General features: G+C 44.7%; 1 protein-coding gene across 3 annotated transcripts in view; it reads right to left on the bottom strand.

Moving 5' to 3' along the window:
• pkd1b (polycystic kidney disease 1b) overlaps positions 1 to 25,135 on the bottom strand; it is a 397,721-nt gene that overhangs the window by 8,212 nt on the left and 364,374 nt on the right. For all 3 annotated transcript variants that reach the window (XM_088000368.1, XM_088000369.1, XM_088000370.1), the window contains 3 exons: positions 17,975 to 18,149; positions 14,101 to 14,388; positions 13,324 to 13,458 (listed from right to left, as the gene is read on the bottom strand). In XM_088000368.1, coding sequence (XP_087856494.1) covers positions 13,324 to 13,458; positions 14,101 to 14,388; positions 17,975 to 18,149 — 598 coding nt within the window. The remainder of the gene's footprint in view (positions 1 to 13,323; positions 13,459 to 14,100; positions 14,389 to 17,974; positions 18,150 to 25,135) is intronic.

Raw genomic sequence — 25,135 nt, 5'->3', positions numbered from 1 at the left:
ACCATGACATACTTTTGTTATATCTTACTTTCTTTTGGTTATTCTTAAATTATTCAAAATGGTGGCAAATTATGGTGACGAATGAAAGTTTTTCACTGAACTTAATTGTATTCTTACTGTAAAATACATGTGACAATGAAATTATTCATTCATTCATTACCGCAAGGATCAGTGCTTGGGCCCCAGTTATTCATAATCTGGACCTGAACAAAGAGACCTCAGAGTGTATGTTCATAGTTCCTTGAAAGCAGAGTTGCAGTTAGATAGGATAGTGAAGAAGGCATTTGGTATGCTTTCTTTTATTGGTCAGAGCATTGAGTATAGGAGTTCGGAGGTCATGTTGCGGCTGTACAGGACATTGGTTAGGCACCCTTGGAATAACACGAGCAATCTTGGTCTCCTTCCTGTCAGAAAGATGTTGTGAAACTTGAAAGGGTTCAAAAAGAATTGATAAGGACGTTGCCAAGATTGGAGGATTTGACATATAGGGAGAGGCTGAATAGGCTGAGGCTGTTTTCCCTGGAGCATCGGAGGCTGAGAGTGACCTTATAGAGATTTATAAAATCATGAGGGGAATGAATAGGGTAAACAGACAAGGTCTTTTCCCTGGGATGGAGGAGTCCAGAACTAGAGGGCATAGGTTCAGGGTGACAGGGGAAAACTATAAAAGGGATCTAAGGGGCAACTTCTTCACACAGATGCATGTCTGGAGTGAGCTGCCAGAGGAAGTGGTGGAGGCTGGTCTGGTACAATTACATTTAAAAGGCATCTATATGAATAGGAAGGGTTTAGAGGGATATGGGCCAAATGGGACTAGACAAATGGGACTAGATTAGGTTAGGATAACTGGTCAGCAAGGACGAGTTGGATGGAAGGGTCTGTTTCCGTGCTATACATCTCTCTGACTCTATATCAATAGAGTCAGAACCACCATTTCCCATTTTACAGATGAATACAAAATTCAGTGGGAATGCAAATTGTGAAGAGGATGCAAAGAGGCCTCAACAGCATTTAGTCAGGCTGTGTGAAGGTGCAAGAGCACTGCAGATGCTATCATTTTGGTAAGTCAGAGGTTATCACTTTGGTAGGAGGAACAAAGGAGCAGAGCATTGCTTAAATGGTGACAACTCAGAAAGCATTCATGTCCAAAGGGACTGAAGTACTCTTCATAAGTCACTGAAAACTAACATGCGAATGGATTGGACAATTCAGAAGATAAAAGGTTGGTTAAAGGTTGGTTACCCGATATTTCAAGAGAATTTGAGTACAGGCACAAATAGGTCTTGCTTCAAATGTACAGCACACTGCAGAGACTACACGTGGGGACTAAAGTCTATCCTTGCCATGGAGGGAGAGGAGATTCTCCAGACTGATCCCAGAAGTGATGGGATTGTCTTATGAGGAGAGATTGAGGAGTTGGACATATATTCTCTGGAGTTTTGAAGAATGCGAGATGGTCTCATAGAAACTTACAAACTGCTTGAAGGGATAGAAAGAGTAGATGCAGAGAAGATGTTTCTGCTGGCCGAGGAATCCAGAACCAAGGGACATGGTTTCAGAATAAAAGGCAAGCCATTTACAACTGAGAGAAGGAGAAATTTCTTTACTCAGAAGCTGGTGAATCATGCATAGGGCTGTGAGAGTTCAGTCATTATGTTCAAGACAGAGATTGATTTACCATGAGTGAAATTAACGGATAAAGGCATAGTGCAGGAATGGCATTGAGGGAGATTAGCCATAGAATGGCTGAGGAGGTTTCAGGGGCAAGATAGCCTACCCCTGCTCTGGTGTTCCTTTGCTCTTCCATTACTGAAACACAGGTTGAGGTTTCACTACAAACACTACGTAGGACAAACAGGAAGAAAGTTGGCCACCAGGATACAGGAACACCAGCTAGCCACAAAAAGACACGACCCTCTCTCCCTCGAAGCCCTACGCACGGATGAAAAAAAACACCATTTTGACTGGGACAACACATTTACCCTGGGACAGGCTAAGCAAAGACATGCCAGAGAATTCCTCGAGGCCTGGCACTCCAACCACAATGCCATAAACAACCACATAGAACTAGATGCCATCTATCAATCCCTCAGAAAATGAACAGGAAATGACATCACCACAAACCCCAGGAACCCCATTCAGGAGAAAGATATAAATAGAAAGCAGGAGACAACAGCTTCGCTTCACTTGGAGGTCACCACTGATGATGTTACCTAGCCAGGTAATGAAACGTCTGGATATCAAACCTACAGCTCAGCAAGCAAACCTACACCCTACAGGTTGAGGTCTTCAGGATTTCGAGATTTCACTATCTCCATGTAATCCTCGCCAGCCTCCCACCATCTAGATTAGATTAGATTACATTACAATGTGGAAACAGGCCCTTCGGCCCAACAAGTCCACACCGACCCGCCGAAGCGAAACCCACCCATACTCCTACATTTACCCCTTACCTAACACTACGGGCAATTTAGTATGGCCAATTCACCTGACCCTGCACATCTTTGGACTGTGGGAGGAAACCGGAGCACCCGGAGGAAACCCACGCAGACACGGGGAGAACGTGCAAACTCCACACAGTCAGTCGCCTGAGGTGGGAATTGAACCCGGGTCTCTAGCGCTGTGAGGCAGCAGTGCTAACCACTGTGCCACCGTGCCGCCCTAAATCTACCCTTCATTAACCTCAGTCATTCAAACCTCTGTCTTAACTTGCACCATGCCCACCACCTCTCAGCTCAATGATCTACACTGACTTCAGGGCTGAGAAATAGGTTGATTTTGAAGTCTCCTCCTTGTTTCTAAATCTCTCTGTGGGCTGCCAAGTGTTCAAACGCTGAGAGTTACGCTGGGAGTTGAGCTGGGAGTTTAGAAGTATAAATCTGAATCTTTTGCATTCTTAAAAAATAAAAACTGTGGATAAGGGAAGGGTAGACATTTAGGGATTGTATTTTTTTCTTCTTTCAGGCCTAAGGAAAGTTTAACAAGCTCTCCTAGTACTGTAGCTAATTAATTTACTTAAGCTAATTAAGTGAACTGGTTAGATCTGGTTCTTGCAGGCCTTATACTACAAAAGATAGCCTCAGGAGCTCCTAACACGGAGTGTGACCGGCAAGAGATTACAAACGCTGGGAGATGGGCTAAGTATGGGAGTTTAGGTAAGTGGGGGAGGGAGGCATTGCTGTGCCCTGTTCCAGCCATTTTTGCAAGAGGCTGCTTTGTGGTTGAGATGCCGCTGATTAGATCTTATAGTGGGCCTAGGTGAATGCCAGGCTTTGTTGAAGAGGGTGAGCACCAATAAGGTAGGGTAATGCAAGACATTTTTCCCCCTGAAGGCCACTCGTTGTTAAAGGGGCAGGGATGGCAGTCAGTGGAGTGGTGTGCTCCTCCTGTCAGGGAGCAGTCGAGTATCCCTGGCAACTTGGTCTGCAGGAAGTGTATCTGGCTGCAGCTCCTCTCAGACCACATGGATCGGTTGGAGTGCCAATTGTAAGCACTAATGAGTATACAGGAAGCAGAGAGTGTGACAGTAGCTTCAGGGAGGTGGTCACACTGTAGGTTCAGTCAGGTAGATGGGTGACTGCCAGGAAAGGCAGGCAGATAGCACTGGAGTCTCCTGTGATTATCCACCTCTCAACCAGCTTTACTGCTCTGGATACTCCTGGGTGGATAGTCTCTCAGGAAAATTAGTAGCAGCAGCCAAGTCTTTAGCACCACAACTGGCTCTGCTGTAAAGCAAGGTATAGCAAAGTCCAAGCAAGCAATTGTGGTCGGGAGTTGTCTAGTCAGGGGCACAGACAGGTGATTCTGCAGATGCAAGCGAGACTACAGATTGGTGTGTTGCCTCCCACTACCCACAGTCAAGGACATTTTGGAGCAGCTGCAGCAAATTCTCAAAGGGAAGTGTGAACAGCCAGAAATCATGATACATTTTGGTACCAATGACACAGGTTGAAAAAGGGATGAGATCCTGCAGTGTGAATATAGGGAGCTAGGCAGAAGGATAAAAAGCAGAACGTCAAGAGTTGGATCTTTGGATTATGTTCCACGTGCTAGTGAGCGTCGGAATAGGAGAGTAGGTCAGATGAATGCATAGCCATTCACAAGTTGCTGCAGGGGTAAGGATTCAGTTTTCTGGATTATTGGGATCTTTTAGAGTCATACAGTCATAGAGATATACAGCACGGAAACAGACCCTTCGGTCCAACTCATCCATGCTGACCAGATATCCTAAATAAATCTAGTTCCATTTGCCAGCATTTGGCTCATATCCCTCTAAACCCTTCCTATTCATAGAGTTGTAGAGATGTACAGCACAGAAATAGACCCTTCAGTCCAACTTATCCATGCAGACTAACCTAATTTGCCAGCACTTAGCCCATATCCCTCTAAGGCCTTCCTATTCATTTACCCATCCAGATGCCTTTTAAATGCTGGAATTGTACCAGCCTCCTCCACTTCCTCTGGCAGCTCATTCCATACACGCACTACCCTCTGCATGAAAAAGTTAATCCTTAGGTCCCTTTTAAATGTTTCCCCTCTCACCTTAAAACTTATGCCCTCTAGTTCAGGACACCCCCACCCCAGGGAAAAGACTTTGTCTGTTTATCCTATCCATGCTCCTCATGATTTTATAAACCTCTATAACGTCACCTCTCAGCCTCGGACATTCCAGCTAAAACAGCCTCAGCCTATTCAGCCTCTCTCTGTAGCAACCTGGTAACATCCTTGTAAATCTTTTCTGAACTCTTTCAAGTTTCACAACATCCTTCCTATAGCCGGGTGACCAGAATTTCATGCAGTTTTCCAAAAGTGGCTTAACCAATGTCCTGTGCAGTCGAACGTGACCTCCCAACTCCTATATTCATTGCTCTGACCAATGAAGGAAAGCACACCAAACTTTGTCACTATCCTATCTACCAGCAACTACAAGTTTAAGGAACTATGAATCTGCACCGCAGGGTCTCTTTGCTCAGCAACACTCCCCAGGACCTTACCATTAAGTGGGCAGTACGGCAGCTCTGTGGTTAGCACTGCTGCCTCACAGCGCCAGGGACTCGGGTTTGATTCCACCCTCGGGTGACTGTCTGTGTGGAGTTTGCACATTCTCCCTGTATCTGCGTGGGTTTCCTCTGGCTGTTTTGGTTTCCTCCCACAGTCCAAAGACGTGCAAGTTAGGTGGATTGAGACTGTCATAGTGTTAAGTGCTTGGGTGGGGACAAATTACATAAGTGTGTTCAAGAAAACTTTCTCAATCAACATGAAGATGGCCCAACTAGAGAAAAGAGGTGTTAGTGAGGAAACACTTTGGGAGTAGTGACTATAATTCTATTAGTTTTAAATAGTTATGGAAAAGGATAAATCTGATCCACAAGATGAAAATCTAAATTTGGGCAAGGTCAATTCTGATGGTGTTACACAGGAAATTTCAAAAGTTGATTGGGGTTGGCTGTTCACAGGTAAAGGGATGTCTGGCAAGTAGGAGTCTTTCAAAAGTGAGGTAATAAGAGTTCAGGGACAGAATGTTCCTGCTAGTGTGAAGGGCAAGGCTGGCAGGAGTAGGGAACACAGGATAAATTGAGATATTGAGGTTCTTGTCAAGAAAAAGGAGTAGGCACGTGCCAGGAACACACAGCAGGAAATCAGTGAATCCCTTGGAGTAGAGTAAAGAGAGAAATCAGGAAGTTGAAAAGGGGACATGAATAAGCTTTGGCAGACAAGTCACCCCTAAACCTTCTTTTCTCCAATGAAAACAACCCCAAGTGCCTCAGCCTTTCCTCATACGATCTTTCTACCATACCAGGCAACATCCTGGTAAACGTCCTCTGCACCTGTTCCAGTGCCTCCACATCCTTCCTATAGTATGGCGACCAAAACTGCACACAATACTCCAGATGTGGCCGCACCAGAGTCTAAAACAACTGCAACATGACCTCAGTACTCCGGAACTCAATTCCTCTACCAATAAAAGCCAGTACGCCATATGCCTTCTTCACCGCACTATTTACCTGGGTGGCAACTTTCAAAGATTTGTGTACATGGACACCAAGATCCCTCTGCTCATCCACACTACCAAGTATCCGACCATTAGCCCAGTACCCCATCTTTTTATTACTCTTACCAAAGTGAATCACCTCACACTTAGCTACATTGAACTCCATTTGCCACCTTTCTGCCCAGTTCTGCAGCTTATCTATATCCCGCTGTAACCTGCCAAATCCTTCCTCACTGTCTACAACTCCTCCGACTTTCGTATCATCCGCAAACTTGCTCACCCAACTTTCTAACCCCTCCTCCAGGTCATTTATAAAAATGACAAACAGCAATTGTCCCAAAACAGATCCTTGCGGAACACCGCTAGTGACGGCACTCCAAGATGAACCTTTGCCATCAACTACTACCCTCTGTCTTCTTCCAGCCAGTCAACTCCTAATCCAAACCTCCAACTCACCCTCAATGCCATACCTCCGTATTTTTTGCAGTAGTCTACCATGGGGAACCTTATCAAACGCCTTACTAAAATCCATATACACCACATCTACCGCTTTCCCCTCGTCCACCTCCTTAGTCACCTTCTCAAAGAATTCAATAAGGTTTGTGAGGCACGACCTGCCCTTCACAAAACCATGCTGACTATCCTTGATCACATTATTCCTATCCAGATGTTCATAAATCCTATCCCTTACAATTCTCTCTAAGACTTTGCCCACAACAGAAGTGAGACTCACCGGCCTATAGTTACTAGGGTTATCCCTACTCCCCTTCTTGAACAAGGGAACCACATTTGCTAGCCTCCAATCTTCTGGCACTACTCCTGTAGACAACGAGGACATAAAAATCAAGGCCAATGGCTCTGCAATCTCCTTCCTTGCTTCCCAGAGAATCCTAGGATAAATGCCATCAGGCCCGGGGACTTATCTATTTTCACCCTTTCCAGAATTTCCAACACCTCTTCTCTACATACCTCAAAGCCATCCATTCTACTTAATTGTGACTCAGTACTCACATTGACAACAATGTCCTGTTCATGAGTGAATACTGACGAAAAGTATTCATTCAGTGTCTCCCCAATCTCTTCAGCCTCCACACGCAACTTCCCACTACTATCCTTGACTGGACCTATTCCTACCCTAGTCATTCTTTTATTCCTGACATACCTATAGAAAGCCTTAGGGTTTTCCCTAATCCTACCAACTGAGGACCTTTCATGTCCCCTCCTTGCTGCTCTTAGCTCTCTCTTCAGGTCCTTCCTGGCTACCTTATAACTCTCAATCGCCCCAATTGAACCTTCACGCCTCATCTTTACATAGGCCGCCCTCTTCCATTTAACAAGGGATTCCAATTCATTATTAAACCACGGCTCCCTCACACGACCCTTTCCTCCCTGCCTGACGGGCACATACTTATCAAGGACACTCAATAGTTGCTCCTTGAACAAGCTCCACATATCAATTACACCCTTGCCTTGAAGCTTACTTTTCCAGGCCACACATCCTAAGTCATGCCTCACAGCATCATAATTTCCCTGCCCCCAACTATAACTCTTGCCCTGTAGTGCACACTTATCCCTCTCCATCACTAGAGTAAAGGTCACCGAATTGTGGTCACTGTCCCCAAAGTGCTCACCTACCTCTAATTCTAACACCTGGTTCATTACCCAGAACCAAATCCAGTATGGCCTCACCTCTTGTTGGCCTATCTACATATTGTGTCAGGAAACCCTCCTGCACACATTGGACAAACACTGACCCATCTAACAAACTTGAGCTATAGCTTTCCCAATTAATATCAGGAAAGTTCAAGTCCCCCATAACAACCACCCTATTACTTTCACTCTTCTCTTGAATCATCCTCGCAATCCTTTCTTCTACGTTTCTAGGACTATTAGGAGGCCTGTAAAAAACTCCTAACAGGATGACCTCACCTTTCCTAATCCTAACCTAAAGGGAGGGTACTGGAGGTCTTAAAACACACAAAGGTAGATAAATTCATGGGAGCTGATCAAGTGCATCCAAGGACATTGTGGTAAGCCAGGGAAGAAATTGCAAGGGTCCTACCAGACATATTTATATCATTGACAGCCACGGATGAGGTGCCAGAAGACTGGAGATGGTGGTTAATGTTGTGCTATTACTTAAGAAAGGTTTTAAGGAAAAGCCAGGGAACTACAGACTGATGAGCCTGATGTCAGTGTTGGGTAGGTTGTGGAAGGGGATTCTAACAGATAGAATCTACATTCTTTTGAAAAGGCAAAGACTGATTAAGGATAGTCAACATGGCTACGTGCGTGAGAAATCATGTCTCACAAACTTAATTGACATTTTTGAAGAGGTGACCAAGAAGATAGATGAAGGCAGAGCAGTAGACATTGCCTTCATGGATTTTACAATGCCTTTGACAAGGTCCTGCATGGTAGTTCACATGGAATCAAGGCAGAGCTAGCCAACTGGATATAAAGTTGGCTTGTAGGCAGGAGACAGAGGATGGTGGTCGAGGTTTGTTGTTCAGACAGGAGGCCTGTAACCAGTGGTGTGCCATAGGCATCAATGCTGGATCCACTGTTGTTCGTCATTTATATAAATGATTTGATGAGAATATGGGAGGTATTTTAGGAAGTTTGCAGGTGACACCAAAATTGCTGGTAATGTGGACAGTGAAGGAGGGTATCTAAGAGTAAAACAGGATGTTGACCAACTGGGCCAGTAGGCTAAGGAAGGGCAGATGCAGTTTAATTTAGATAAACGTGAAATGTTGGATTTTGATAAGACAAACCTGGGCAGGACTTACATTGTTAATGGTAGGACACTGGGGAGTGTTGTGGAACAGATAGACCAGGGGTGTAAGTACATAAATCCTTGAAAGAGGCATCACAGGCAGACAGGGTGGTAGTAACTATAGGCCGGTGAGTCTCACTTCTGTTGTGGGCAAAGTCTTAGAGAGAATTGTAAGGGATAGGATTTATGCACATCTGGATAGGAATAATGTGATCAAGGATAGTCAGCATGGTTTTGTGAAGGGCAGGTCGTGCCTCACAAACCTTATTGAATTCTTAGAAAAGGTGACGAAGGAGGTTGATGAGGGGAAAGCGGTAGATGTGGTATATATGGATTTTAGTAAGGCATTTGATAAGGTTCCCCATGGTAGGCTACTGCAGAAAATACGGAGATATGGCATTGAGGGTGAGTTGGAGGTTTGGGTTAGGAATTGGCTGGATGGAAGAAGACAGAGGGTAGTAGTTGATGGCAAAGTTTCTTCATGGAGTGCCTCACTAGTGGTGTTCCGCAAGGATCTGTTTTGGGACCATTGCTGTTTGTCATTTTTATAAATGACCTGGAAGAGGGGTTAGAAGGTTGGGTGAGCAAGTTTGCGGATGATACGAAAGTCGGAGGAGTTGTTGACAGTGAGGAAGGATGTGGCAGGTTACAGCAGGATATAGAGAAGCTGCAGAGCTGGGCAGAAAGGTGGCAAATGGAATTCAATGTAGCTAAGTGTGAGGTGATTCACTTTGGGAAGAATAACAAAAAGATGGGGTACTGGGCTAATGGTCGGATACTTGGTAGTGTGGATGAGCAGAGGGATCTTGGTGTCCATGTACACAGATCTCTGAAAGTTGCCACCCAAGTAAATAGTGCGGTGAGGAAGGCATATGGCCTACTGGCTTTTATTGGTAGAGGAATTGAGTTCCGGAGTCCTGAGGTCATGATGCAGTTGTATAAGACTCTGGTGCGGCCGCATCTGGAATATTGTGTGCAGTTGTGGTCGCCATACTATAGGAAGGATGTGGAGGCACTGGAACGGGTGCAGAGGAGGTTTACCAGGATGTTGCCTGGTATGGAAGGAAGATCGTATGAGGAAAGACTGAGACACTTGGGGCTGTTTTCATTAGAGAAAAGAAGGTTTAGGGGTGACTTGATTGAGGTGTACAAGATAATTAGGGGGTTAGATAGGGTTGACAGTGTGAACCTTTTCCCGCGTATGGAGTCGGGTATTACAAGGGGGCATAGCTTTAAATTAAGGGGGGGTAGATATAGGACTGAAGTTAGGGGTAGGTTCTTCACTCAGCGAGTCGTAAGTTCATGGAATGCCCTGCCAGTAGCAGTGGTGGACTCTCCCTCTTTATGGGCATTTAAGCGGGCATTGGATAGGTATATGGAGGATAGTGGCTTAGTATAGGTTAGGTGGGCTTGGATCGGCGCAACATCGAGGGCCAAAGGGCCTGTACTGCGCTGTATTCTTCTATGTTCTATGTTCTATGAAGCAGGCATTTGGCGTGCTTGCCTTAATCGGTCAGAGCATTGAACACAAGAGTTAGGACATCCTGTTACCGCTGTACACGATATTGATAAGGCCACATTTGGAGTTCTGTGTACAATTCTGATCACCCTGTTATTAAACTGGAAAGGGTGCAAAGAAGACTTTCAAGGATGTTATGGAGACTGAAGGTTTTGAGGCTGAAGGAGAGGTTGGATAGGCTGACACCTTTTTCCCTGGTGTGTAGGGGGCTGTGGGGTGACCTTGAAGAGGTTTATAAAATCATGAAGGGCATGATAAGGTGAATAGTCAAAGTATTTTCCCCAGGATAGGGGAGTCCAAAGGTAGACGGCATAAGTTTAAGGTGAAAAGGGATCTGTGCGGCAACATTTTGGTGCGCATATGGAAGAGGCTACCAAAGGAAGTGGTAGCAGCGAGTACAATTACAACATTTAAGAGACATCTGGACAGGTATGTTGGTAGGAAAGGTGTAGAGGGATATGGACCAAACGCAGGCAAATGAGACTAGTTCAGTTTAGGGAACCTGGTCAGTATGGCTGAATTGGGCCAAAGGTCTGTTTCCGTGCTGTTTGCCTCTATGATTCTCTATCTCTATAACCTCTGAAACCTACACAACTCTCTGAGGTATCCTCGTTCACCCTATTCTAGAGTTACCTTGCTTTTAGTTGTTTTAGCATTGGTGCCATTCTGTGAGATGCATGTGCCCTCTCTGAGTTGCTTCGCTTCTCAACATCTTGTTCCATCAATCCTACTTCCTTAACCTAAGTTTTCAGATATTTGTTCTACCTTCTCTTCCTGTGTCTCAGTGTCTAATGTTTTTTGATAACATCTGCTCATTGCCATGACATATTTTAGTGTGCTGTCATAAATACTTTATACTGAAATCACCACCTTCTCAAGGGCAACTAAGGATGGGCAATAAATGCTGGCCAGCCAGTGACACCCTCATCCCATGGGAGAATTTAAAAAAGTTCTTCCTATAGTACAGAGCTCAATAGGGCATCCACTAATACTATTCCTAAAGTTCTATCCAGATTTACCATTACATTTCCACTTTGATACGTTAAACACTTCCATTAGCTTTGTTTATGGACCTTACAGATGGGAATCTGTTTTTAACATTTCTTGAACCTCAAATTGCTCTATTCTTCAATAAAACCAAACTCTCCCAAACTCATTAGTGACTTGCTGTTGTTGTGGATATGTTTGCTAAGCTGGGAAGTTGGTTTGCAGACATTTCGTCCCCTTTCTCGGTGACATCCTCAGTGCTGAGGAGCTTCCTGTGGAGTGCTGCTGTACTGTGTTTGTTGGAATTCATTTGGTTTCATTCCTGTTGCTTCCAGTTGCATGTTCTGGTTGTTCGTTGCAGTGGTCAGTATGTTGGGCCTCGGTCAATGTGTTTATTGATGGAGTCTGTAGATCAGTATCATGCTTCTAGAAATTCTCTGGCTGTCCTGTTTGGCTTGTCCTATTATTGTTGTGTTGTCCTTGCTCACAAGGATCAAATTTACAAGAGAGGAGGAAATTTATAAACAATTCCATTCCTAGATATGATGGTAAAAAGAGTACAGATGGGGAATGCACATAAAAGTGTACAGAAAAGCCACAGACATGGACCAGGTCCTGAATTATAACAACAATCACCCAAACACACACAAGAAAAGCTACATTAGGACCCTGTACAAAACGGCTACAACACACTGCAGCACTCCCTACCTGCGAAGGCAGGAAGAAGAACCTCTACAATGTCTTTGCAAAGAACAGATATCCCTGTAACTTCATCCGCAGATGCCTGGCAGACAAACAATGCGACAAAGACATACCACGACCCAACTCACTAACCACTCTACCTTACATAAAACACGTCTCAGAACTGACAGCCAGACTTCTCCGCCCACTCAGATTCATGACAGCCCATAAACCAACAGTCACGCTCAGACAACTCACCAGAACAAAAGACCCAATACCCATCATGTGCAGGACAAAGGTGGTGCACAAGATTCCATGCAGAGACAGCATGAAACACCAAATAGGACAAACAGGTAGACAACTAATAATTCGCTTTCATGAACATCAACGAGCCACTAAACGTCACGACCAGCTGTCCTTAATGGCTATTCACACACATACAAGGACCACAAATTCAAAGGGGACAACACAACAATAATAGGACAAGCTAAACAGAGGACAGCCAGAGAATTTCTAGAAGCACGATACTCATCCACGGACTCCATCAATAAACACATTGACTGAGACCCAACATACTGACCACTGCAACAAACAAACAGAAGCATCGGGAACAAAACCAAATACATTCCAAACGACACAGTACAGCAATCCTTCACAGGAAGGTCCACATCACTGAGTGTGTCACCTAGAAAAGGGGACAGAACATCTGCAACTGCCCAGCTCAGTGAACACACCCACAACTAGTAGCAACTGAGCTATAAATCTTTACACAAAGCTTGATCACTAGTGACTTGTACCAGGTGCCCTTGCCCCTCACTGGTGACTAGTATCAGAGGTATTTTCCCCTCACTGGTGGCTTGTACCAATGGATCTTGCTGTCACAAATGACTTGTACCAGGGGCCATTGCCCCTTGCTGGTGGCCTTCCTCATAGACCGTAGTCCTTCACCATTGTTTCTGACAAATAGTAATGGGAAATCTGTGCTGAGACTGATTAGATTAGATTAGATTCCCTACAGTGTGGAAACAGGCCCTTCAGCCCAACCAGTCCACACCCACCCTCTGTAGAATAACCCACCCAGACCCATTTCCCTCTGACTAATGCACCTAACACAAGGGGCAATTTAGCATGGCCAATTCACCTGACCTGCACATCTTTGGACTGTGGGAGGAAACCGAAGCACCTGGAGGAAACCCACACAGATACGGGGAGAATGTGCAAATTCCACACAGTCACCCAAGGCTGGAATCGAACCTGGGACCCTGGTTCTGTGAGGTAGCAGTGCTAACCACTGAGCCACCGTGCTGCCCCACTGAGCAAATTGTAGTCCACTCTGTCACTCTAGTGAGGTGCCTTGATACGTACCACATAGCCACACTGTGCATAGACCATGACAAGCAGGAAGAGGTAAAGGAAGGCGGCCATCAGCTCTCGGATCATATACTGGAATGTTTTCCCAAATACACACCATCTCCGCACAAAACGAAACTGTCCTACAATCTAGAAAAAAAGCATTAAATAGTACAGCCATGTGACATTTGAAGTGGCTTTTAGGTAATTAGATATTTCCTTACTGATATTTCCACAGGGTAGTCACTATTGTCATGGCAGCTATTCTGCACACAGCACAGTCTTACAAACTGCACTGTGACTATTTTATTATTATTGCCATGTTAATGTTATTGTTTTATTGTTACTGGTTATGAAATTAATCGACTCCAGGGAGAGATCCCTGAATCTATTATGAAAGAGTATCATGGCAATCTTCACTCCAGCTGAAAGACAGATAGTTGTTTAAAATCTCACCTGTAAGACAGCAGCTCTGCCATTGTGGCACTCTGTCTCTGGTACACTGATGTATCAGCCTAGATATTGTGTTTAACTCTCGAGGTTGGGATTTGAGACCATAGCCTTTGTCACAGCTGACGTGACAGATAAATAAGCAAAACATGAAAAGATAATGTCTGTGGCTGCATGTGAGCTCATGGTGACCAACATCAGCACAGAAACAGACTGTGGACTAAATGGATGATTCTCTCTAAAGAGTTGGTCTAAATGGTTTGCTGAGAGGGTTCTAATCCTCCTGATTGATTAGCTGCTTATATTCCCTCCTCCTCACTCTCACTTAACTTGTTCACTTACCTTCAAGGTGAGGACGGTGAGCAGAAATGCGGCGAGACTGGTGACTCCCTCAGCCAGACATGCAACATAGTAGAAACTGACAAACTGCTGGGGGTTGTTCTTGTAGTGGCTGAGCTGCTGGTCAGCTAATCTGATGTGGCTGAAATGGAAGCTAGGGATGAGGACACAAAGTAGGATGATGAGGAGCTGGAGGTACCTCTGGCCTTCTTTGAAATAAGCCAAACCCTCCCTGTTCAGAGCGATGGCCTCAACGACCAGAAAACAGAGGCCGAAGAGGAATAGCAGCACCTGCACAAAGAGGAGGGAGCAGTCAGGAGGAGGCCACACCCACAGCACTATCAGTCTCCTGTTCCTGAGGAACACCCAGTCTCTGAGCCTCCAGGTTCAATGCTGGGACACACTGTGATGATGATCTTCTGAAGATCTCCTTTATCCACAGTCTTTTTCCCTAAACCCCAAGTCTGATTTTCACATGGGAAAAAAATGAGCAGTAAGTGAGGACTGCAGATGCTGGAGATCAGAGTCCAGAGTGTGGTGCTGGAAAAGCACAGCAGGTCAGGCAGCATCTGAGGAGCAGGAAAATCGACGGTTTAGGCATAAGCCCTTCATCAGACTTTCACCTCTGACTCTCAGACCTTAGCATGTTACTGCAAAATGTCACCAGTCAGGTGGAGAGGAACGGAACCAAAACCAAATATGTGAGAATACGAATGTCAATGTGTGGCCGCAATGGCCTAATGGTATTATAGCAGGACTGTTAATCCAGAGACCCAGATAATGTAAAAAAAATGGAATGAAGAGTCTAATGATCCATGAATCCATTATTGTTTGACAGAAAGAAAACAATCTGGCTCATTAATGTCCTTACCTGATCTGGCCTGCATGTGACTCCAGACCCACAGCAATGTGGTGACTGTTAACAATTAGGGATGGACAGTAAATGCTGTCCTAGCCAGCGATGCCCTTATCCCATAGATGAATAAAGAAAAATAAATTCAGGATCGCTTACTGTGGGTAAAGAGAAAGTATGCAGTAGGAGCCCCCCCCCCCCCCCCCCCCAGTCAGGGCTTAAATCCGAGGTTAAACAACTGAAGCTCAGATCTATTCAAATGTTAGTGTCTATAATTAGGAATTGAACCTTCACAACACAAACTGCCCCATTCCGCCTCCAAAAGGATGTTTTTTGACCCTCATTCTTAAAACGTGCACACTGTTAGAAAGGTGAACATATACTGCCCACTTCAAGTTTCACAAATACGATGCAATTTGGTTGCTTCACATAGCACCAAGGGGTCTACCACATTGATGTGGGACTGAAGTCCAGGCAAAGGTAAAAACAATGACTGCAGATGCTGGAAACCAGATTCTGGATTAGTGGTGCTGGAAGAGCACAGCAGTTCAGGCGGCATCCAAGGAGCTTCGAATGTCAATGTCAGGAATGTGCCATTCCTGATGAAGGGCTTTTGCCCGAAACGTTGATTTCGAAGCTCCTTGGATGCTGCCTGAACTGCTGTGCTCTTCCAGCATCACTAATCCAGAATGAAGCCCAGGCAGGTGAATTCACACAGGATAAAGGTAAAGTTGACATAGACCTGCTCTCTCCCTTAGAGAGATACAATTGGTGGTAGCTGAACCTGAGGGTCACCATGCTCCAGGTGAGGGGACAAGTTATTCCTTCACCTTTACCGTAGCGAATACTGGAATTGAACCCATGCTGTTGGGATCAGGGATGTCCAGAAAGACATTACTGAGCTAATTGGTTCTTTAGGACAATCCAACAACTTCACAGACACTTTTACTGATTCAAGCTCTTCCTTTCCTGCTATGGTCATTAAACTGAATTATAGAGTCATAGAGTCATACAGAGTCCAAAGGTGCTGGAAAAGCACAGCTGGTCAGGCAGCATCCGAGGACCAAGAGAGTCAACGTTTTGACCATAAGCTCTTCATCATTCCTGAAACATCGACTCTGATCTCCAGCACCCGCAGTCCTCACTTTCTCCTCAAACACACTCTTCAGTCCAACTCTTCCGCACCAACCATGTTTTCCAAACTAAACTCGTACCATTTGTCTGCATTTGGCCACATCTCTTTTAAACCTTTCCGATCAACGTACCTGTCCAAATGTCTTTTAAATGTCTTTGAAACTGTACATGCACCTACTACATTGATTCAGCTACTTTTAGAATATTGCGTGCAATTCTGGTCACCCTCCTATAGGAAGGATGCTGTGAAACTTGAAAGGGTTCAGAAAAGATTTGCAAGCCTGTTGCCAGGATTGGAGGATTTGAGCTATAGGGAGAAGTTGAATAGGCTGGGGCTGTTTTCCCTGGAGCATTGGAGGCTGAGGGGTGACCTTATAGAGGTTTATAAAATCATGAGGTGCATTGCTATGATAAATAGACAAAGTTTTTTTTCCCTGGGGTGGGGGAGTCCAGAACTAGAGGGCATAGGTTTAGGGTGAGAGGGCAAGATTTAGAAGGGATCTATGGGGCAATATTTTCATGCAGAGACTGGTGCATGTATGGAATGAGCTACCAGAGGGAAGTGGTGGAGGCTGGTACGACTACAACATTTAAAAGGCATCCAGATGGGTATATGAATAGGAAGGGTTTTGAGGGATATGGGCCAAAGGGCAAATAGGACTAGATTAATTTAGGATATCTGGTTGGCATGAATGAGTTGGACCGAAGAGTCTTTCTGTGCTGTACATTTCTACAACTCTATGACTTCCTGTGGCAATTCATTCCATGTATGTACCACCTTCTGTGTGAAAAAGTTGCCCCTCCAGTAACCTCCTTGTAAATCTTTTCTGCACCCTTGCCAATTTAATAATATCCTTCCCATAGCAGGAACTCAGAACTTTACACAATACTCCAAATGTGGCCTCACCAACATCCTGTACAAATGCAACATGATGTCCCAACTCCTGCACTCAATGCTCTGACCGGTGTCACCCTGTCTATCTGTGACACCACTTACAAAGAACTATGTACCTGAATTCCAAGTCTCCTTTGTGGGATTGGAACTCACTGGATTTGGGGAATTGAACTCTGGTTTAACAGTCAAGTAAAAAAATAAACTGGCTTGTATATTTCTAGTGCCTATCTAATACTTCAGAATTCACAAACTGTTTTATAGCTTTCCAAGTACTACTTTTGAAATGTGGCGATTGTGCAATGTAGGAAATATGGCAGCCAAACTGCACACAGCAAGGCCCCCCATGAACAGAAACCAAGCAATGGCCCGTTATTCTTTTATTAATGTGTTGGCTGAGGAATAAGTACAGAACAACCTCGATCATCTGAACAAGACGGACGGGGAGTATTTTGTTTGGATAACTGATTGTTCGGATACCTGAGAAAACAGAAAGACTTCACTTTGATGTCTCATTTTAATGTTTCATTAGTTCTTAAGGGAAGGAAACTGCCATCCTTACCTGGTCTGGCCTGGATGTGACCCCAGATCCACAGCAACGTAGTTGGCTCTTAACTGCCCTCTGGGCAATTAGGAATGGGCAATAAATGCTGACCTAGCCAGTGACACCCTCATCCGTGAACGAATAAAAAAAACCTCAGTTCAGACAGATCAGCACTCCATCAGTATTGTACTGAAGTGTCAGCCCAGACCAAATTCCTGGAGTGTGGTTTGAATCTCAAATGCTGACTCAATAGATAAGAATGTGAGTATAGCTGGCATTCTACACATTGGTGGCCATCCCCTCATAACCTCGACCACAAACTGCACACAGCCCTTGTACCGAGATGTGTGCAACTGAACTGAAGCTGTCCTCTCTAGTGAAAGCGTGTTTTTCTTGCATATTGGGGATGGCTGGTTTCAGCAACTCTTTGTTAGTGTTATAGAATAATGTTTACCATCAACACCAACAATAGGTCCACCGCACGACTTGAGCTCAGCACTGAGAAGAGTTTAATATTGACAGTTGGTTTGACAGGCACCGCAGGCTGAAAGACAACCCGTAAGGTCACCACAGCGTAAAGATCCACATCCCGGCTGTACTGTGTGAACTCAACAAACACACTCTGTGTCCTGGGATCGGAGAGGAAAGAAAAATAGAAAAATGTTACTATTAAATCCAAAAGACAATTCAGGAGAAATCTCATTACACAGGGCTGATGTAGAGGAGCCAGTGTTGGATTGGGGTAAACAAAGTTAAAAATCACACAACACCATGTTATAGTTCAACAGGGGTTTATCTGGAGGCTAGTGCTTCCAAATAAACCTGTTGGACCTGTGTGATTTTTAATGTTTTCCACAGGGAGTGGTGGGAACACGATCACAGATGGTAGAGGTAAACTATGTTGACATAATTTACGATGAACTTAGAGGAACGATGCTGGATGAAAGAACAGCACGCTGCCAATAAACTGATGGGCTGAGAGGTAATAGGGAAGGGTATATCCATGACAATAGACCAGCATAGTTAACTTACCTGTTTCTGTGCTGCAAGGTAAATGAAATTCAATGTGACTGAGGGAGAGCTGACAGCCTGAGACTGGAACACAGCTACATTCTACTGAGTTAACCTATGCTCATCTCTAATATAGTTTGCACTGGTCCAGATTACATTGCTTTTCACTGGAGCTTGGAGATGAACAACATGCTGGCTGTATTCTTTCACATTATGATTCCAGACACAACGGAGTGAATCACCTGTATCAGTAGAAAATATTGCACATGGTATGAGGTGGAGGTGGGAGTTCAATGGTGTCAGGACTCTTACCCCCAAAGCTGGCTACTGGAACTGCTGAGCACTGAAGTGAACTGTTTAAAGATCAACTTTGTCCAAGTTGTTCTGCTAAACATTATTAAACATTGCATATCTTCTTTGAGCTATTAATCAAACCTGGATCTTACGTGGCAACCCCACCCCCAACATGATAATAATAAATTGTGGAAAGCAGCTAAATATTAACATTGCTTAAATTATGCCTACTTATAAAATGAGTTTGTCGTCAAATAAGATTTGAAACTGGTAGAGCAGATTTTTTCCAACACAAGGTGTGACGATGCTGCTCTTTAAACAAGGTTGTGTTTTCCTTGTTTTTTTTTCAAAAGGGATTGTAAAAGGCAAAGGTTCAGATTTGTCTGGGCAGGGGCCATTTTGATTATGGTTAACAGATACTATCTAAGGAAACAATCAGGGAAAAGGGTTTTACGTTTTTTTTTAAACAGTCGTACAACAAAACACTGGCCAGTTCTCCCAGTTCAGGGATTTTTCTAGCTTGGTTTAGTTTTTAGCTGGGGACCTAGAGAAACAGCTGCAGTGGAAAGACGGTCCATGCTTCAGCAAATGATCCCTGGCTAATCTTCTCTTGCTTTCTGACATCTAGAACATAGGGCATAGAACAGTATAGCACAGAATAGGCCTTCGGTCTTCAATGTTGTGCTGACCTTTTATCCTACTCTAGGATCAAACTAACCTGCATATCCTACATTTTACTATCATCCATGTGCCTATCGAAGTGTCGCTTAAATATCCTTGATACATGTGACTCTACTACCACTGCTGGCAGTGTATTCCATGCATCCACCATTCTCTGTGTAAAGAACGTACCTCTGACATCTCCCCTAAACCTTCCTCTAAGCACCTTAAAATTGTGCACCCTCATGATGGACATTTCCACCCTGGGAAAAAAGTCTCTAGTTATCCACTCTATTTATGCCTCTCATCATATTGTACACCTCTATCAAGTCACCTCTCATCCTCTTCACTCCAATAAGAGAAGACCTAGCTCCCTCATCCTTTCTTCATAAGACATGTCCTTCAGTCCAGGCGGTATCCTGGTAAATCTCCTCTGCACCCTCTCTAAAGCTTCCCATAATGAGGCGACAAGAACGGAACACAATATTCCAAGTGTGGTCTAACCAGGGCTTGAGAGAGCTGCATAATATCCTCACTGCTTTTAAATTTAATCACCCTGCTAATGAAAGCCAACACACCATATGCCTTCTTAACAACTCTATCAATGTGGGTGGCAACTTTGAGGGATGTATAGACTTTGACCCTAAGATCCCTCTGTTCCTCCTCACTGCCAAGCATCCTGCCGTTAACCCTGCATCTGCATTGTGGGCAGTATGGTGGCACAATGGTTAGCACTGCTGCCTCACAGCGCCAGAGACCCGGGTTCAATTCCCGCCTCAGGCGACTGACTGTGTGGAGTTTGCACGTTCTCCCCGTGTCTGCGTGGGTTTCCTCCGGGTGCTCCGGTTTCCTCCCACAGTCCAAAGATGTGCAGGTCAGTTGAATTGGCCATGCTAAATTGCCCGTAGTGTTAGGTAAGGGGTAGATGTATGGGTGGGTTGCGCTTCGGCGGGTCGGTGTGGACTTGTTGGGCCGAAGGGCCTGTTTCCACACTGTCAGTAATCTAAAAAAAAATCAAATTCGACCTGACAAAATGAATCACTTCACACTTTTTCCAGGTCGAATTCCGTCTGCCACTTCTCTGCCCAGTTCTGCATCCTGTCAATGTCACGTTGCAACCTACAACAGCCCTCCACACTATCCACGATTCCACCTACCTTTGTGTCTTCGCCAATCTTACTAAGCCACCCTTCCACTTCCTCATCCAAATCATTTATAAAATTCACAAAGAGCAGAGGTTCCAGAACAGATCGCTCTGGAATACCACTGGTCACTGAACTCCAGACTAAATACTTTCCATTCTACTACCACCCTCTGTCTTCTACAGGCCAACCAATTCTGTATCCAGACAGCCAGAGTTCCCTGTATCCCATACCAGTTACTTTCTAAATGAGCTTACCATGGGGAACCTTGTCAAAGCTTTGCTAAAATCCATATACACCATATCCACTGCTTTACCTTCATCAACGTGTATTGTCACATCTCAAAGAATTCAGTAAGGCTTGTGAGGCATGACCTGTCCCTCACAAAGCCATGCTGACTATCTCTAATCAAGCTATGGTTTTCCAAATAATCATAAATCCTGTCTCTCAGAATCCTCTCCAACAATTTGTCCACCATTGAAGTCATGATTCGGAGATGCCGGTGTTGGACTGGGGTGGACAAAGTTAAAAATCACACAACACCAGGTTATAGTCCAACAGGTTTAATTGGAAGCACTAGCTTTCGGAGCGACGCTCAATCACCTGATAAAAGAGCGTCGCTCCGAAAGCTAGTGTGCTTCCAATTAAACCTGTTGGACTATAACCTGGAGTTGTGTGATTTTTAACTTTGTACACCATTGAAGTAATACTGACTGGCCTGTAATTCCCAGGGTTATCCCTATTCCCTTTTTTGAACAAGGGAATAACATTTGCCACTTCCAATCATATAGCACAACTCCAGTTGACAGTGGGGACACAAGGATCATTACCATAAGTGCAGCAATCTCTTCCTTTGCTTCCTGTAGTAACCTTGGGTATATCTTGTCTAACCCAGGGAACTTAACTATTCTCATGTTTTCCAAAATTTTCAGCATATCCACCTTAACATCAACCTGTTTGAGTGTATCAGGCACAAGTTTCTTCCATTATCCCTGATCGGTCCTACCCTCACACTGGCCATCCTCTTGTTCCTCCATAAGTGTAGAATGACTTGGGGTTTTCCTTAATCCTACCTTCTTTCATGCCCCTTCTATCTCTCCTAAGTCCATTCTTCAGTTCCTTCCTGGCTACCTTGTAACCCTCTAGAGCCCTGTCTGATCCTTGATTCCTCAACCATAAGTAAGCTTCCTTCTTCCTCTTGACTACATCTCTTTTCATCCAAGGTACCTTCACCCTACCATCCTTCTTTGCCTCAGTGGGACAAACCTAACCAGCACTCGCAGCAAGTGCTCCCAAAACAACCTCTACTTTTCTGTCATGCATTTCCCTGAGAATATTTGCTCCCAATTTATGCTCCACCAATTAAATACTTCTCCATACCATCTGCTCCTATCCTGAACAAGGTAGGATTGATAAATTAAACTGTATTTACTTCAGTGCAAGGAGCCTAATAGGAACATGGGACTGGGATATCATACCAGTTACAGAAACATGGCTCAGAGATGGACAGGACTGGCAGCTTAATGTTCCAAGATACAAATGTTACAGGAAGGACAGAAAGGGAGGCAAGAGAGGAGGGGCATGACGTTTTTGATGACTGAGATGTCAATGGGGGGGAGCTTTGAGGCCAGTGACCATAATTATATTCGTTTAAAAATAGAGATGGAAAAGGATAGACCAGATCTAAAAGTTGAAGTTCAAAATGGGCAGCACGGTGGCACAGTGGTTAGCACTGCTGCCTCACAGCGCCAGAGACCCGGGTTCAATTCCCGCCTCAGGCGACTGACGTTCTCCCCGTGTCTGCATGGGTTTCCTCCGGGTGCTCCGGTTTCCTCCCACAGTCCAAAGATGTGCAGGTCAGGTGAATTAGCCATGCTAAATTGCCTGTAGTGTTAGGTAAGGGTTCCTGTAGGGGTATGGGTGGGTTGCGCTTCGGCGGGGCGGTGTGGACTTGTTGGGCCGAAGGGCCTGTTTCCACACTGTAAGTAATCTAATCTAATCTAATCAAATTGGAGAAAGGCCAATTTTGACGTTATTAGGCAAGAACTTTCAAAAGCTGATTGGGGCAGATGTTCACAGGTAAAGGTATGGCTGGAAAATGGGAAGCCTTCAGAAATGAGATAGCGAGCCCAGAGACAGTATAATCCTGTTAGGGTGAAAGAAAGGCTGGTAGGTATAGGGAATGTTGGTTTGCTAGAGAAATTGAGATCTTGTTAAGAAAAAGAAGGAAGCATATGTCAGGTGTAGACAGGAGAGATTAAGTGACTCATTAGAAGAGTATAAAAGTACACTTAAGAGGGAAATCAGGAGGGCAAAAAGGGGAAATGAGATAGCTTTGGCATATAGGGTTAAGCAGAATCCAGAGGGTTTTTATAAATACATTAAGGACAAAAGACTAAAGGGAGAGAATAAGGCCTCTCAAAGATCAGCAAGGCAGCCTTTGTGTGGAGCCGCAGGAGATGGGGGAGATACTAAAGGAAAGTTTTGCATCAGTATTTACTGTGGAAAAGAACATAGAAGGTATGGAATGTGGGGAAATGGATGACGACATCTTGAAAACTGTCCACATTACAGAGGAGGTGGTGCTGGATGTCCTGAAATGGATAAAAGTGGATAAATTCCCAGGACCTGATCACGTGTACCTTAGAATTCTGTGGGAAGCTCGGAAAGCGAGGGTGGCCCCTTACTGAGATATTTGTATCATCGATAGTCACAGGTGAGGTGTCAGAAGACTGGAGGTTGCCACTGTTTAAGAAAGGTGGTAAGGAGAAGCCAGGGAACTATAGACTGGTGAGCCTGATGTCGCTGGTGGGCAAGTTGTTGGAGGGAATCCTGAGGGACAGGATTTACATGTATTTGGAAAGGCAAGGACTGATTAGGGATAGTCATCATGGCTTTATACATGGGAAATCATGTCTCACAAATCTGATTGAACTTTTTTGATGAAGTAACAAAGAGGATTGATGAGGGCAGAGCAGTAGATGTGCAGGTTAGGTGAATTGGCCGTGCTAAATTGCCTGTAGCGTTAGGTGAATGGGTAAATGTAGGGGAATCGGTCTGGGTGGGTTGCTCTTAAGAGGATCGGTGTGGACTTGTTGGCCGAAGGGCCTTTTTCCACACTGTAAGTAATCTAATCTAATCTAATCTAATCTAAATGGACTTCAGTATGGCATTCAACAAGGTTCCTCATGGGAGACTGGTTAGCACACTTAGATCTCATGGAATACAGGGAGAACTAGCCATTTGGATACAGAACTGGCTCAAAGATAAATGACAGAGGGTGGTGGTGGAAGGCTGCTTTTCAGACTGGAGGCCTGTGACCAGTGGAGTGCCACAAGGATCGGTGCTGGGTCCACTACTTTTCGTCAATTATATAAATGATTCGGATGTGAACATAGGAGGCATAGTTAGTAAGTTTGGAGATGACACCAAAATTGGAGGTATAGTGGACAGTGAACAATGTTATCTCAGAGTACAATGAGATCTTGATCAGGTGGAGTTTAATTTAGATAAATGTGAGGTTCTGCACTTTGGAAAAGCAAATCAGAGCAGGACTTATACACTTAATGGCAAGGCCCTAGGGAGTGTTGCTGACCAAAGAGTCCATAATGCAGGTTCATAGCTTCTTGAAAGTAGATAGATTAGATTCCCTGCAGTGTGGAAACAGGCCCTTCGACCCAACCAGTCCACACCGACCGTCCAAAGAGTAACCTACCCAGACTCATTTCCCTCTGACTAATGCATCTAACCTATGGGCAATTTAGCATGGCCAATTCACCTAACCTGCACATCATTGGACTGTGGGAGGAAACCGGAGCACCCGGAGGAAACCCACGCAGACACTGGGAGAATGTGCATTCTCCACACAGACAGTCACCCAAGGCCGGAATCAAACCTCAGGCCCTGGTGCTGTGAGGCAGCAGTGCTAACCACTGAGCCACCGTGCTGCCCCAATATGATAGAGAAGAAGGCGTTTAGTATGCTTTCCCTTAATTGGTCAGAGCACTGAGTGTAGGAGTTGGGAGGTCATGTTGCGGCAACGCAGGAGACTGGTTGGGCCATGTTTGGAATATTGCATGCAATTCTGGTCTCCTTCCTATCGGAATGATGTTGTGAAATCCTTAATTTACAAGGATGTTGCCAGGGTTGGAGGATTTGAGCTGTAGGGAGAGTCTAAATAGGCTGGGGCTGTTTTCAGTGGAGTGTCAGAGGCTGTAGGGGGTGACCTTATAGAGGCTGATAAAATCATGACGGGCGCTAATAAATAGACAAGGTATTTTCCCTGAGGTTGGGGAGTCCAGAACTAGAGGGCATAGGTTTATGCTGAGAGAGGAAAGATATAAAAGGGACCTGAGGGGCAAATTTTCACACAGTGGGTTGTGTGTATGTGAAATCAGCTGCCAGAGGAAGTGGTGGAAGCTGGTACAATTACAGCATTTAAAAGGCATCTGGATGGGTATGTGAATAGAAAGAGTTTAGAGGGATATGGGCCAAGTGCTGGCAAATGG

Source organism: Chiloscyllium plagiosum, unplaced genomic scaffold (genome assembly GCF_037043375.1).
Source record: "Chiloscyllium plagiosum isolate Xiang-an unplaced genomic scaffold, Cpla_swu_hap1 HiC_scaffold_25, whole genome shotgun sequence".
Taxonomy (NCBI): domain Eukaryota; kingdom Metazoa; phylum Chordata; class Chondrichthyes; order Orectolobiformes; family Hemiscylliidae; genus Chiloscyllium; species Chiloscyllium plagiosum.
Note: the sequence above shows the minus strand (reverse complement) of the source record. Positions and strands in the feature narration are given on the sequence as shown.